At 33.1% G+C, this 15426-nt stretch overlaps 1 protein-coding gene across 1 annotated transcript; it reads right to left on the bottom strand.

The window, feature by feature from the left end:
• Positions 1-5014: 5014 nt before the first annotated feature.
• On the bottom strand, positions 5015-9592 carry LOC127075287 (amino acid transporter AVT1I). The gene is made up of 2 exons (XM_051016773.1): positions 8876-9592; positions 5015-5533 (listed from the first exon to the last, which is right to left on the bottom strand). Exons 1-2 carry the CDS (start codon positions 9590-9592, stop codon positions 5015-5017), a joined length of 1236 nt encoding a protein of 411 aa, XP_050872730.1.
• Between the last annotated feature and the right edge of the window lie 5834 nt (positions 9593-15426).

The raw sequence follows: 15426 nt of genomic DNA, 5'->3' as shown, positions 1-15426 counted from the left end.
CCCACAGTCCAATTTTTACACAGCATTCGTTCATATTATCTAACACAGATCATACCCATTCAATTTCACAATTTCTAACCTTATTACATCTAATTCCTACGGATTTTCTTCAATTATAAACCCATATCTCATTCATCCATAAGTTCACAATTTGCAGCATTCATCATCTTGATTAGAGTCAATTCAATGGCTTATTACTACCCATTACATGTTAACCCATAATGCCCATTAAACGATGATAAACCCCTCTTACCTGAGTTAATCCGGCAAATCCTTTAACTTCAAGCTTTTCCCTTCTTCAACCCTTTTTCTCTTGCTCTTCCTTTTTGCCCTTTTTCCACTTTTTAGTCGCTTCTCTGTTTTCACGTGTAAAAACCTTTTTACTAAATGGGACTCTTTACCGATTCCAAAAATCGTTCCAATTCCAACTTTATTATTCCAATAATAATAATCCAATAAAATTCCAATTATTTAATTAAATTAATAAATATACTAATAATAATATATATGAAGGGTTTATCTTTTATTTTGAAAAATACTACCCTCTCATTCATATTATCATCATAATATACTATTAAACTTAAATTAAATAATTATCATATTTTATCGGGGTGTTACACTAAACCCCCTATGTTAGGGGGGTGGTCTTGATTTGATCGTATGTTATGAATTTGAACAAATGATTTCCTTATTACCATGTTACTTATTTCAATTCAATTGTGTGATGTTGTTATGCTTTTGTATCGGACAAATACAAATTGATCTATGACTTTCAATAACAGGATTGTGATTGTTAGGGTTTTCACACAATTGGGTTTATGAATGCATCATCTAGGACTAGTAACTTTTGTAAACCACCGAAAACCTCGATTTTATTTATGATTAAAACCAAGGATTTATTGAATGGACATTTGATAAGAATTGGTAGTTTAATAGTTTCTTTCTTGAGGACTTAAGGAAGAACATTCTGAGGTTAGGTAATTGAATGTTTCATGCGTACTAAGGAAATATTGACTGAATTCTTAACTGGTTAAATCAACCACTCCCCCTAGCATATTTTATATTGATCAATTATATTTTACTGTCTTTTGTGTTTATTGTTGAAACTCCAAAAACAACCAAACCATTATCTTTTTGTTCTGATAGAATCAAAGTAAAATAAGTGTTTCCTACGCAATCCCTGAGATCGATACTTGGAAATAAAACTCCTCCACAACAGTGATCACTGTAAGTCCCCTTCGTTTTTGAATTTAAACATTGAGGTCAATGTTTAGTTCAAGTGTGGGGGGGTTTTCTCCTTTCATGTTTTAATTCTCTTTCAATTTGTTTTGTTTTTGTTATGTTATCATTATATTAGTGTGTTTGTTTGTTTTCTTTTCTTTTGGACTTACTGTGTGTACATAGTGATGAGAAACAGTTGGACGATCACGGGATCAATGGTAGTGTATGAATGACACCCCTCAAACTTATGCTGATAAGGCACACCGGAAGTTGATGCAACCTTGAGAAAATAAAGTCGGACACAATTTGGGGACACCGGACGAAGAGAGCGGTATGGAAAAACCAAGTCATAAAAGAACCACATAACACGAGGAGGCTTCAGAGCTTGCAAAGCTAACCAACATGGTGAGATCACAATAAGCCAGACACTAAACATCAGCATGAGAGTTCAGCCAGGTATGACTCTACCATTCTGATTTTGCGTATGTCCTTTTGACACTTCACAGCATGACAACACACACTGAGGCAAGTTGTTTGTTAGCCAGGGCCTTTCTTGATTTCCCTATCTGTATGTTTCCCTTCGTAAACCCCGTTGAGCCTTAGCCATTTTATTCATCATAAACCCCATGTTAACCACTAATCATTCATTTCTTCCATTACTCGGTATGATTGTTGTGAGTTGCAAGATGTGCATAAAACTAAGTTTGGGGTGGTAATCTTGAAAGATGGGGCAAGTGCATAATAAGAGATCATACAAAAAGAAAAGAATTGTGTATGTCCAACAAGAAAAAAAAAGAGAAACAAAAGAGAAATATGCACTTGCCGAAACTTAAGACTCTAACACCTATAAAATGCTCGCAAAAAAAATTGAGTAGAAAAAAGAGTCAAAAGAGTGAAATTAACCCCCAGAGTATACATGATGCACGAGAAAAAGAGAAAGAAAAATCACACAACATGAATGCCGAGTTCAAAACCCTTTGTTATCCATTTTTTTGTTTATCCCACCGTACCCAAGCCCCGTTACAACCTAAAAGACCTCGTAAAGTGTGTGGAATCTGCTATTGTCGTGAAATTAGAATGTATTCAAATTTAAGAGTCTGGTATTGCATACTGCGCTGTGAGTGTACACACCCTAACCATGAGAGATGTTGTGAGTGTGTGAAAAGCTTGTAGGTGACGAGGCTTCTGATGTGGAAATGTGGCAAACTGCCTGAGTCGGAGAGACCTGAAACTCGATTGGAAAGGAATAACACAAATTGTGAAAGACTAGGTTGCATTGTGGAAAATGAATTCGTGGGTGACCTTTGTTTGGACTCAATACATCACTTGAGGACAAGCAATGAGACAAGTTTAGGGTTGTGATAGGTCACCATTTCCATTGAATTCCCACCGTTAATCCGACATATTTTCATCACTTTGGTAAGATTTATGTTTGTTTATAGTTGCTTCAGAGTCATTTATCATGTTTTGTTGGTTTGGTATCGCATTGCATTTGATTACAAGTTTATGTCAAAAAGATCTCTTTTACGCTTCGTTTGGTAGTGTTATTGTTACAGGCCATTGCACAGGTTTAAAAGCATTAATAGTGAAGTTATGGATACTCAGAAAGGCAAAAATATGAAGAGACAGCAGGTCAACACGGGCACCCGTGTGCTACAACACTGCCCGTGTTGTTGGTCAGGCAAAGCAAAATGGGAGAAGAAAAACAGAGATCAACACGGGCACCCGTGTGGTGACACACGACCGTGTTGTTTAAAACAGTGCATTAACACGGGCACCCGTGTGGAGGAACACGGCCCGTGTTGTTGCCCCTGTAGCTTGATTTGAAGATGCCCATTTTGGAGAGCACACACGGGCACCCGTATGTACACACACGACCCGTGTTGTTGGGCGCGGCTTGGAAACCTCAACTTTTGCTTTGTGAACCTATTCTGCTCATTAAGGGTAGTTTGGACCTTTTGCTTGGAAGAAATTCATCTGAAGCTATTAGAAGGCTTGGAAGAGAAAGGAGAGAATACTTTTTGACGGACGAAAGAAAACACTGTATTGAGAGGATAGCTACTACGGAGAATTCGAAGACGGCGAGATTCAAGGGTTCCGACCATTGAAGATCAAAATCTCTTAGTTCTTTGTAATGTCTAATTTTCATACTATGATTTCGTTTAATACTATGAGAGGCTAAACCCCCTATGTTAGGGGGGCGGTCCTGATTTGATCGTATGTTATGAATTTGAACAAATGATTTCCTTATTACCATGTTACTTATTTCAATTCAATTGTGGGATGTTGTTATGCTTTTGTATCGGACAAATACAAATTGATCTATGACTTTCAATAACAGGATTGTGATTGTTAGTGTTTTCACACAATTGGGTTTATGAATGCATCATCTAGGACTAGTAACTTTTGTAAATCACCGAAAACCTCGATTTTATTTATGATTAAAACCAAGGATTTATTTAATGGACATTTGATAAGAATTGGTAGTTTAATAGTTTCTTTCTTGAGGACTTAAGGAAGAACATTCTGAGGTTAGGTAATTGAATGTTTCATGCGTACTAAGGAAATATTGACTGAATTCTTAACTGGTTAAATCAACCACTCCCCCTAGCATATTTTATATTGATCAATTATATTTTACTGTCTTTTGTGTTTATTGCTGAAACTCCAAAAACAACCAAACCATTATCTTTTTGTTCTGATAGAATCAAAGTAAAATAAGTGTTTCCTACGCAATCCCTGAGATCGATACTTGGAAATAAAACTCCTTATTACTACATCGGTAAAAATAGTACACTTGCTATTTTTCTGATCATGGAGCAATTACCATGAGGATCGACAACATGTCAGCTATCAAGCTGGCGAAGAATCCGATAGCACATGGTCGAAGCAAGCACATCGAGATGAGATTCCATTATCTTTGAGAGTAGGTAGCATATGGGAAGATGAATGCGGAACACTGCAGAACTGAGAACCAAATTGCAGACATCATGATGAAGGGAGTGCGGGTCGAAGTGTTCAGAAGACTAAGAGCTATGATGAATGTAGATAGATTAGACACAATGAATTAGGTGGTGTGTTGAATTGTAATTCCTTGTGTCGAAGTAGGTTGCTCGACAGAACAAGGAAATGTCGAACCACCTAGTGTGTTGAGTTATGTTAGTGTGTCGAAGCATGTTCCTTCACACAGGATTTCGACTTAGGCCTATTTTTAGTAGTGTTAACTATTTTGGGCTTTTATAGTTTTGGACTTTGACTTGAGTTCCAAGTTAACCTAAATCTATAAATAGAGAGAGTAATCCTTATTTTTGTAATAAAGTGAATAGAGTATTCATAACATTGTAATTCACAGTATTTTGCAGTTGCAAAGTGAATAAGAAGTTTTCCACAGTTTGTGGGCAGAGAGAAACTCTGCAGAATTTTAATTCTTCTTCTCATTCATCGTTCTTTACTTTCTTTCCTTCTTCATTGTTTTTCTTTTATTGTCATTGTGTGGGTGATAACAACCTTGTTTATAAAGATTGATTAAAATTCTCCATAGATTTTGAGAAATTTTCAACAAAAACATGTAATAAAAAGCACATAAGAATGAAGATGAAGAAAAAAAAACTAAAGATATGTGATCAAATATTAAGATTTAAGACCATCATTGTCATACAAAAATGAACAAATGCTTCATATCTCAATCAATTCTAGTGATTATCACAAGTTGATAATCACCACTTTTTTCATGTTCAAGAACGGTTAACATTAACATTAATAACAAATAGCATTAAGAAAATAATCTACACCTTCAATGCTTCATCTGATTTACTATTTGCCCCACTGATACATACGTTCCTTGTATCCCAATCAATGTACCGATGATAAGAATTCCCAGGATGATCATCATCTCTAACTCCAATTTCTTACCACCTTTTTTCATCTTTAAATAGCAAACACAAGGGAACAACAATGATATTGCCACACTCAAAAATGCACCGGTAAATGCCATAATGTATGCAAAAAAGGGGATGTATAGTGCCACAAGAACACTGCAAGCAACAATGGTTGTTCTCACTAAAATGCTAATAGGTCTACTCATGCATAGATTCCATTTGTCTTCAATAGCAATTGTTATGGGGCTGATTTCAATAGCATACTTAGTGAAAGGATTAATTACGGTGGAGTAGATTGCTATTTTAGTGCTAATAGTGTTTTTGGGTAAGTTTAATGTGATTTGAGACTTTAAATGATCTCCAAACATCATGTAGCCTAGAACGGCAATAGTTCCATAGATAATAGTGCTTAACACAAAGCAAACCAACACAACCTGCAATTACAGAAATCAAGACAAAGTTAAGAACTATTAACAACTTCTAAGCCATACATAGATAATTTAGGAGACTATAAATTGTTTGATAGTTATTCATTTTAAAATTTCAGATATCAAATTTCTCAACATCTAACATCTACCATTTTGAAGTGTGTTTAGATGAGATAATCGAAAAATTATAAGGATATTAGAGTACTACACAATTCAATTAGAGTTCTAAAAAGTATTGTATGAAAGGAGTTAAAAATTATTGATTCTTAAACTTTAAGGGATTATTTAATAAATTTTAAAATTTTTAGGATAAAATATAAATATATAATAATAAGTTAACTGAATGATAATTTTAAATGATTTTAGTCAAATTTAAAATTCTATAAGTTGAATGACCTATTTTTAAATATATAAAATAAAGATCAATATGAAGAAAAAAAAAATTTAAGGACAAATTAGATAAAAGGACCATATTACAAATTTTCAAAATTTCATAACAACTAATTTGCAAAAATTAAAAAAAGAAGGTACCAGAATGTATCATTAAACAAAATAATAATGATCAATTTGAAATTAACATGTACAAAATAGCTAAGAAACTTTGTTAATTGTCCGGTGGTATGTAAAAACTCTTTAAATTTAATTTTGACAAAATACTTACTAAATTCTTTCATGTTAAAAACTCTTCAAATTAATCGTTGAAATAAAAGAAATTTATAAAGAAGAATTTAAATTATTCTCTAATGTAAGCCCAAAAGTAGAGGAGGAGGAACGTGATCTTCGCCTAGTTGAGGTCCATTAGTTGAAAGTCTTCCACATAGCGGAAGAGAATCTTCCTCTTAAGCTTATGTTAAGATGCCGAATGATCTTCTTATTTTCTTTTATGATGACATAAAATATGAAAAACTCCTTTGAGATGATTTTTCCATATACTCTTTCAAATTTCTGTTAAGTAGGATCAAAACATAAAGACCTTGGGCCATTGGGAAGACGGGATTTGAATTTGTGGATCTTTGGTGCAAAAATTGATATTTCATCTAGGAATTGGAGGTTACGAGTAACCTTTTTTTGGTCACTCTAGGTTTTAAATTTTCTCAAGACAAGACGTGGATTAATGGTGGTGGCGTCATGGAAAAGACGATGAGTATTATGTTAAATCGACTTATGATGTCCTGAATGATTCTAGTCCGCAAGAGTTAACCCCTTTAAATGAGGTTAACCACTTTCTACCTCTTATCTAAAAATGTTGGGCCCGTCTAAGGTAACGTTATTCTTTTGAAAGCTTCTCCAAGATATAATTCAATTGAGAAATGACACTTTTAGACGTCAAGTCTTAATGGATCCAGACGGTATCTCTTGTGTTTTTTGTCATTCTCTTGTGTCTCTTTGTTACATGTGGGATGATGGCTAGTTTTTAGTATAAAAATATTAGGTTCTTTGTGTGAGAATTAGCTCTTCCAAGTCAACTTTCTTAAGTTAACTTTGTTTAGTTGTTTAGATCCTTAAGGACTAGGTCTAGGATTAAAGTTGACTTGATCCTTGTGATGAGTCATAAGGGAGTTACCACATTGAGTTAAGAGCAACCACACAAGTGAGAGAAACCACATATATTTACCTAAAATCTTAAGGCACAAGTATATGAGTCATATCTCTTATAAATCGCTCATCCTCCATTTTTTTAAACAATGTGAGACTTTTAACTCACACTTAACCACGTCACGAGAACTTCATCAAGACACATCGCCTGACCATCACCTTATCATAAAGACTTTCAATACAAGGTGTATGTCCTTTAGTTGGACTATCAGCTGTGATACCATTGATGGGTCGTGAGATAACATTTCTAATGGATCAAGAGAAACCACATAAGTGAGAGAGACACCACATATTCATCCAAAATTTTAAAATACTAGGTATATGAGTCATCTCTGTTATAAAGTGGCAAACGTTCATTTTTTCAAGCAATATGAGACTTCTAACTTACACTTGAGTCACAACAACCTTATTTTTTTATCAACACAAATATTTTCACTCAATTTATGTTTTTACGAGGACAAAACTACAAACTTTTTCATACAATTATAATTTTTAGAAAATAAATTGCACAATTTCTCAATTTCAATTTTTAAACGAAAAAATTACAAACTCTCTCACATATAATTTTTATAAAGAAAAATTCCAAACCCATTCTGGCTACTATTTTTGCACAGAAAAACTAAAAACCCTATTAACCAAATTTTTGTTGAAAAAAAAAACCCGACTTATGACATAGAATTACCCAAACCCTACTACATCCACAACACTAAAGTTGTTGTGGTGAAAAAATTTCAAACAAACTCTCTATATTTAAAGTAACATTTTATTTATTTTTTATTCTTTTTTCTATTTAACATGAGACTCGGATGAATATTCACTTTAAAAACTTGTTTTGAATTCTTTGTAAATTCCATAATGGTCTTATCTTCTTTGCCACATAGGTGACGATGGAGGAGCGGTATAGATAAAAACATTTTCACTTTGAAAATCATTTATTGGCAAGACCAAGGTTTTAAAAAATGATTGCGGTCAACATAAGTGTTGGATTGCTAATAACGATCGTCGCGGTAAATTTCTCACAATATTACGTGATAATACTATAATTTAAATTAATATTATTTTTGTTATTATATAAAATCTTTAAAATAAATATATTAAAACATAATTTAATAACTATTACAAATAATATATTTAACGATGATTTTGTGTTTGACCAAATAAAAATAAATAAATTAATAACTAATAACTACTAAGATTAAATTTGTCAAACAAATTTCATGATAAATGATTTATATTAAGTTGACATCATAAAAAAATTATTAATACAAGTTAAAAGAGTTAGTGAAAATTTATTGTTTACATCACTAATCACCACAGGGTAGATCGAGGAGTAGGATATCATAACTTTCACTATAACCTTCATCATTTTAAACAATGAGGGTGTGCAAACTGCGGTAACTGTGTTTTATCGCGCTGTAACGGTGTTTCGTCTTTGATATTTTTGCACTGCAATGGTGGGGTGCTTTGGCTTATATTTCTGTTGGTGGGGTTCTCTTCGTATGGTTTCTGTTTCCTACACCCTGGTTTGTTTTAGAGATTTCTGTTTGTTTTTCTATGTTTAACGTTTTTGTATTGTTGTGTACATTTTGATGTCTTTTCGGCATGTTCCGCCTTTGAGAACATTTAAGGTGTTATTTATTTTCAAAAAATAATAATTATCTAAAATATTTCAAATAATTTAGATACAAACACCCTATAAATAAGAAATATTTTCCCCAAAACTAAAATGTGATAAGAAGGCCAAGAAATTACCTTGGAAAATTGTTTTCTGTCACTCATGGAAGTGCATATTGTAGGCATCAACGAATGAGCACTAAAACAAAAAGCAAAAATGCTCATAGAAGTAGCCAATCCACTCCAATGAATCACATCACCCCTTTCATCAAATCCCACACCATCCACTTCACCAACCCACACAACACATCCAATCAAAATAACAGAAGTGAGCACCCCACCAACAGAAATATAAGCCAAAGCTCCCAAGTTTCTCAACCATGTTGTTGGTAGTATCGCCAAAGCAGTGAGAAAAACAAAACCACTTTTACCACCAATTCTTACGCCAAAGATTGTGAATTCCATGTTTGGAAAAAGCTTCTCCAAATTGTCTGCTTCTAGAATAAGAAGCTCCACACATATTAAAAATGCCTCTAAATATATGAATATAGCTATCACAGCTCTTCCTTTGTACCCGAATGCAACCTCGCCTATATCAGCGTAAGATTTTATTTTTGGATTTAGGTTCATACACCTTTCCAAAAGTAAAGCTGTGTAGCAACATATCACACCAAAAATTATTAGCAGCATGAAACTGAACCATCCTCCTTGATAAACTGCATATGGCATTGAGAGTATTCCAATACCTGTTAAGGTATTCAGTACATTGAAACATGTTTTGAAAAAATTTGTTCCTCCATTTTGTTGATCTGCATTTGAAGCTTGGATTTGATTATTTTTACTCTCTAATTCCATATTCTTTCAGTTAAGTTTGACAAGACAATGTTTTGGACGCTATAATAGATTCCAATATTCTGTTGTAACAAAAAAACAGTACCTTATTAAGAGAGAAGAGACAGAAAGTGGCACAGTGACTTTTGGTGAGGTTGAATAAATGATTATTATAGTTATAAATAATAACTTTTGGTGAGATTGATTAGATTTTATAGTCATAAATAATAACAAATAGTTAGTTTTAAAAAATAATATGATAGTTTCAACGATCGGCTTAAGAGGTGAGCATGGCTTTTGTTTTCTTTGTACAAGGTAGCTATTTCATATATTTGTTGATGTAACCGCGACGTTTTATGTGGGCTGAAAATACAATAAATATCAGAATATGGAGGAAATAAGACTGTGTTTGTTTCAATGTTTGAAATTATATTTGTAAGATTTTAAGGCCTTGTTATGCCCTTTATTTTTGTGAATCTCCTTTAGCACATTTTTTTCTCCTTTTTATAGTTAGACATTTTAACAAGATATTGGTGAATGTCCTCTTGTAAGTCGTCCTTCAACTAACGAGTACGTGCAAGACTTTCTCTTTATTTTTCTACTTCCTTTCTATCCTTTAGGAGCTATCCGGTTGTTATGTACTTATTATCGGTGTCCTCCAATTCAAAATTACCGGCTTCTGTTCCATTGCGTTTACTTCTTCACTTATGCTTGGGTTTGCAAATGTCTCGTGTATAACGATTTTATTATGGTATCGCGCCTTGGAAATGGCCAGCTTCGACGACATGTATTCCCGACCATTTTCTTCACTTTGGAATGTGATGTATCTCCACTCTTCGGAATTTTGCCATAACACTCTTTACCTTTGTGAAAGATTGTTGCGTTATGTTGTCTTTGACTTGGTACTCGTCTCGTCCATGGTATTTCTCGTAAGTTTGGCTTTTCGCGGAGATTGCTTTTAGCTGCATTGGGCTATGTAAGGGACATCTTCTCCTAAGGCTAAAGTAAGGCATGCCACTTCCGGACTCAGGTAATGTATCCCCCTTACAAACCATGTGACAAAGTCACGGTTCCTCTCAAACATTTTATGAGAGCCTTTTGCACGGATTCTTGTAAGTTGGACACTATCTTGATGGTCTTTCATGGCCCCCTCTTACGTATATGGTAATAAAATCTCCGATCGATTTGGGTCTTTCCATTTTCTTATAGGCCTTCGGTGGCACGAATTCATCGTTTTCATGAGCATTATCTAAAAATGTTTCTTCTAGTCAGGAATCTAGCTTTAGTGACTCCTTAGTGCATGTTTTCTTTATGAGTATTGTAACACCCTAAACCCCGCATACAATTTAATATGGAGTTTAATTAAACAAAACGCATCAGTTCAGGATGTCACACACAATCAAACATAATCTGCTCCATAACACGGGTTATAACATAACAATTTAAAATTTGTCATCGCATACTCACCTTCACTTAGGATATAGTCGTAGCAAAATCATTATTAAATCAAATAAACACAATATTACAACTCTGTGATACGGTGAACTGACTTTGTGTTTTTGCTTTGAAAAGTTATGTTGCGGATAGCAAGAGTCGCCACCGACTTTTCTTTTATCCAATAAGGAAAGGCCGAAAAGAACAGGAAAGACCTTGATTAGATTTTGAGTTCGGGAGGTACATTATACAAAGGGAAGGTGTTAGCACCCTTTGTATCCATGGTTATCCATGGGCTCTTAATTGCTTAACTCACTTATGTTTTCCTTGTTTGAGAAAGTGTTTGAGAAATGTGGTGTGTTTAGAAAATATTTTGAAAGGAGAGTTTAACTTTGTAATGATTCTTGTACTAATGTATACAAAGTGTTTATCTCGTTTGATTTTTAAAGATGTTTAGAAAAATATAACTCGGCGATGATTCTGGTGCGAATGTATACCAAGTGGTGATTTTCTAAAAGATGTTTTGAAAAGTGTGAGGTGTGAAAAGTATTTTAAGCTGTGAGCAAGCATTTAAGAGTTATACCTAACCAAGGTCTTTATAGGTATTTCCTATCCTTAGGAGGGTAAAACTGTCCTTACTATTGAGAAGTAAGTAGTCTTATCCTTTGGATGTAAAGGGACATCGTGGGGTCGTCGATTAGTCATTGAAGGCAACATTTGTAAGGATACCTTAGCATTCAAAGAGACGATCATCATTTAATCGTAGGCTACAACGAAGGGTCATCGAGGGACAAAGTCATATATTCGAAGGCAACGTTCGAGGGACAAGGTCATATATTCGAAGGCAACGTTCGAGAGACTATGATTTATCTTGTAGGGACATTGACCTTTTGATCGAAGGGACTATGACTTATCTGTTTAGGGATGATGATGATTTAATCGAAAGGGTCTTTGCTAAGGGTATCTCCACATTCGCGGGACATGACCGTAATATCGTAAGGCAACAAAGAGAGGGTTAGCCTAGAGGTGCAAATGTGGAAATGATTGGATTCGGATATATTATCTTGAATTAATTTATCTAAGTTCGATTATTTATCTTTCCATGCAATCCTATTAGCATACATCTAGACAGTTATATTCACAGTATGGAAAATTAAAGTGCGAAAAATAAGACTACGCTATTACATGGCATCGGGATGGGGTACATAATTTAAAAGGGGATATAAAATATCTAAATCTTAATTAACGAGTATAAAATTAAAAGGGCATAGAAAGTTCATGACAAATGAAATAAATAAACTAAATTTAAGAATGAATTAAGAATATTTTTAGTCTATAATAATAGAAACTTTTTTTTATGAATTTATGGATTAAGAATATTTTTAGTCTATAATAAATTTAAGAATGAATTAAGAATATAATTAGATTTTTATTATTCAAAATAGCCCATTTTAATTAATTAAGTGATCTATGGAAATTTAATTAATAAACTAGATTAAATTATATCCTAGTTTAAATAATCAATATAATATATTAATTAGAAAATTAATTAATGGGCTTTATTTTAATAATAGAAAAATAATGGTGAATTAATTATAGTGGAAAGGGAGTAAACATAGTAAAAAAACTGAAAAGCTAAAAAATAGGTCCTGGGGGCTCGAACCCAGGACCTCTACGTTGCAGTGCAAACAAAATTTCTCCAACATGCTATGACATATCAAAAATAGATGCATACTTGAATAAAGCAATATCAACATCCACCAAACCATGAATACATCATCTCAATATATATATATATATATATATATATATATATATATATATATATATATATATATATATATATATATATATATATATATATATATATATATATATATATATATATATATATATATATATATATATATATATATATATATTAAACCAATATTATTCATACATGAATTAAAGAGTATTACAAGGTAATCATGCTGAATCTAAATTCCATAATGAACACTTAGTGGGGATTTGATTCTTCTAGTTTGCTCACTGTATGTGTGTTGTTCTTATTCAGGCTATGAGTGCTTTATGGTTGCTTCTCTTTTCCCTGCCCGTGAATCTTCTTGTTTCTGCCTTGCCTTGTGTATCTTCTTCTGCTGTATCTCTCCTCTTTTTCCTCTTTTTTTTCCTCCCCTTTCTCGCTACAGTCATATGAAGTATTTATAATGGTGTGGATTAGGGTTTAACCTTGCTAAATATTTGGATCCCTTCCTATATTTTAGGGTTTAACCTTGCTAAATATTTGGATTCCTTCCTATACTTTAGGAGAGTTAAGGTTTAACCTTGCTAAATATTTGGATCCCTTCCTATACTTTAGGAGAGTTAGGGTTTAACCTTGCTAAATATTTATTAAATACAAATAATGAATAATTCAAATGACTTTTAACAAATAAAAATTAATTTAAATTTTAGTTACATAATTGAATTAAAATTTAAACCTATTTCTATTTTTACTTTCATCATAAAATCAAAATTATTCTTACTTATATCAACCAAAATTATTTTATAATTTATGGGCTTTTAAAAAAATGTTACTCTTATAAATAAATTTTATTAAGTAAAAACGTGAATTACTAAATAAATACTATTTATAAATAATGAATAAATGGAACATGAGTCACTAAATTATAAAAAATAGTTATTATAATTTAATGAGCTTTAACAAATAAAATTAATTTAAAATTTTAATTATACAATTAAAATTCAAATCTATTTTTATTTATCATTAAATTAAAAATATTTTATTTATATATATATATATAATTTATTTATATCATACAGATAACCAAAATCATTATTATTTTTTATATCTGTATCACATAATAAATAAATTAAAATTTTTAATTTATATGAGAATGTATGCTAATGAATGAATGCAAATGTGAAATGAATGTCATGTATTAATCAATTTATCATAAAAATTAACAGGAAAATTTTGGGGTATGACAGTTGCCCCTATTCAATATTCTTAAACCGAGAGAATTAGAATGGTATGTACGTCATTCGTGATCTAGAGGTGGAAGATTATTGAACACTTAGAATGCCCCAAAAATTTGCACTTGTTAATTAAAAGATAATCTTGAAGGAGATGGGCTTAAAGATGCCATCCAGAAAGTTTGATGATGAGAGCTTCAGAGTGCGTCGTACATTAGACCATATCTGAAGACATGGGTGTCACACTGGGTCGTACGCTAGACCGTATAATAAGTCATCCATTAGGTGATATTAGGGTGAGCTGAACCTGATGAGATAAGGATCAGAATGGGTCATACGCTAGACCGTATCTGAGTAGCAGAGTGAGCCGTCCGTTAGGCTGTATCTGGAGAAATAAAGATCAGAATGGATCGTACGCTAGATCGTATCTGAGTAGTAGAATGAGTCGTCCGTTAGGCTGTATCTGGCGATAAAAAGTAGTCGTACGCTAGACTACATTTCAGAATGTACCGTACGCTAGGTAGTATCTGATGAGAAGAGCCAGACTGGGCCGTACACTAGACCGTATCTGAGTTGCAGAATGAGCCGTCCATTAGGCTGTATCTGAGGATAAAAGATCAGAATGGATCATACGCTAGATCGTATCTGAGTAGCAGAATGAATCGTCCATTAGGTTGTTTCTGATGATAAAAGGGGTAGTCATACGCTAGACTACATTTCAGAATGTACCGTACGCTAGGTAGTATCTGAGGGGATGAATATCCAAATGGGTCGTACGCTAGACCGTATTGGAACAGTTGAAGGAACCATACATTAGGCTGAATCAGAATGAGTCGTACGTTAGGCTATATCTGATAATATTTGTATATGTTGTATTTGCAATAAATGTCTGGGATGGGCTTAAAGATGCCATCATTAGGAAGATATCAGAATGCTTGTCAGAATGAATATTCATATGGATTATATCTGAAAGATGTATCTGAATCTTGAATGTAATCGATAAAGATATCTGTCTGAATGAATCTTTATTTTGACTGTATCAGGAGGATAATTAACCTGGAAAAAAAAGAGTTAGCCTCATGCCATGTCATGATGCATGAGATGTTTTATGCTCTTGAAAATAAATGCGAACATTGCATGCATGTATATGCTGTGAAATGATGCATGAATGAATTATGCGTCTGAAATTTTTTGCCATGGGAAAATAAATCCCGATATTCTGGTTGGAGATATTTGTATTGATGAACCTTTCTTAGCTGGGAATATTTGATTTCTGTCTGTTGGTAGAAATATTCAACAGAACCTGACTAGGGATAAAAGAGATGACCAGTCTGTCTAGTAGTGCCAATTTCTTCTGGGAATAACTGATTTTGCTGGGGAATAGGATTTGCAACCGGATTTGTTAGAACGCATTGTAGCACCTCAAATTTGCACCTATCATTATGCAT

The sequence above is a fragment of the Lathyrus oleraceus genome, chromosome 4 (genome assembly GCF_024323335.1).
Source record: "Lathyrus oleraceus cultivar Zhongwan6 chromosome 4, CAAS_Psat_ZW6_1.0, whole genome shotgun sequence".
Lineage (NCBI taxonomy): Eukaryota > Viridiplantae > Streptophyta > Magnoliopsida > Fabales > Fabaceae > Lathyrus > Lathyrus oleraceus.
Note: the sequence above shows the minus strand (reverse complement) of the source record. Positions and strands in the feature narration are given on the sequence as shown.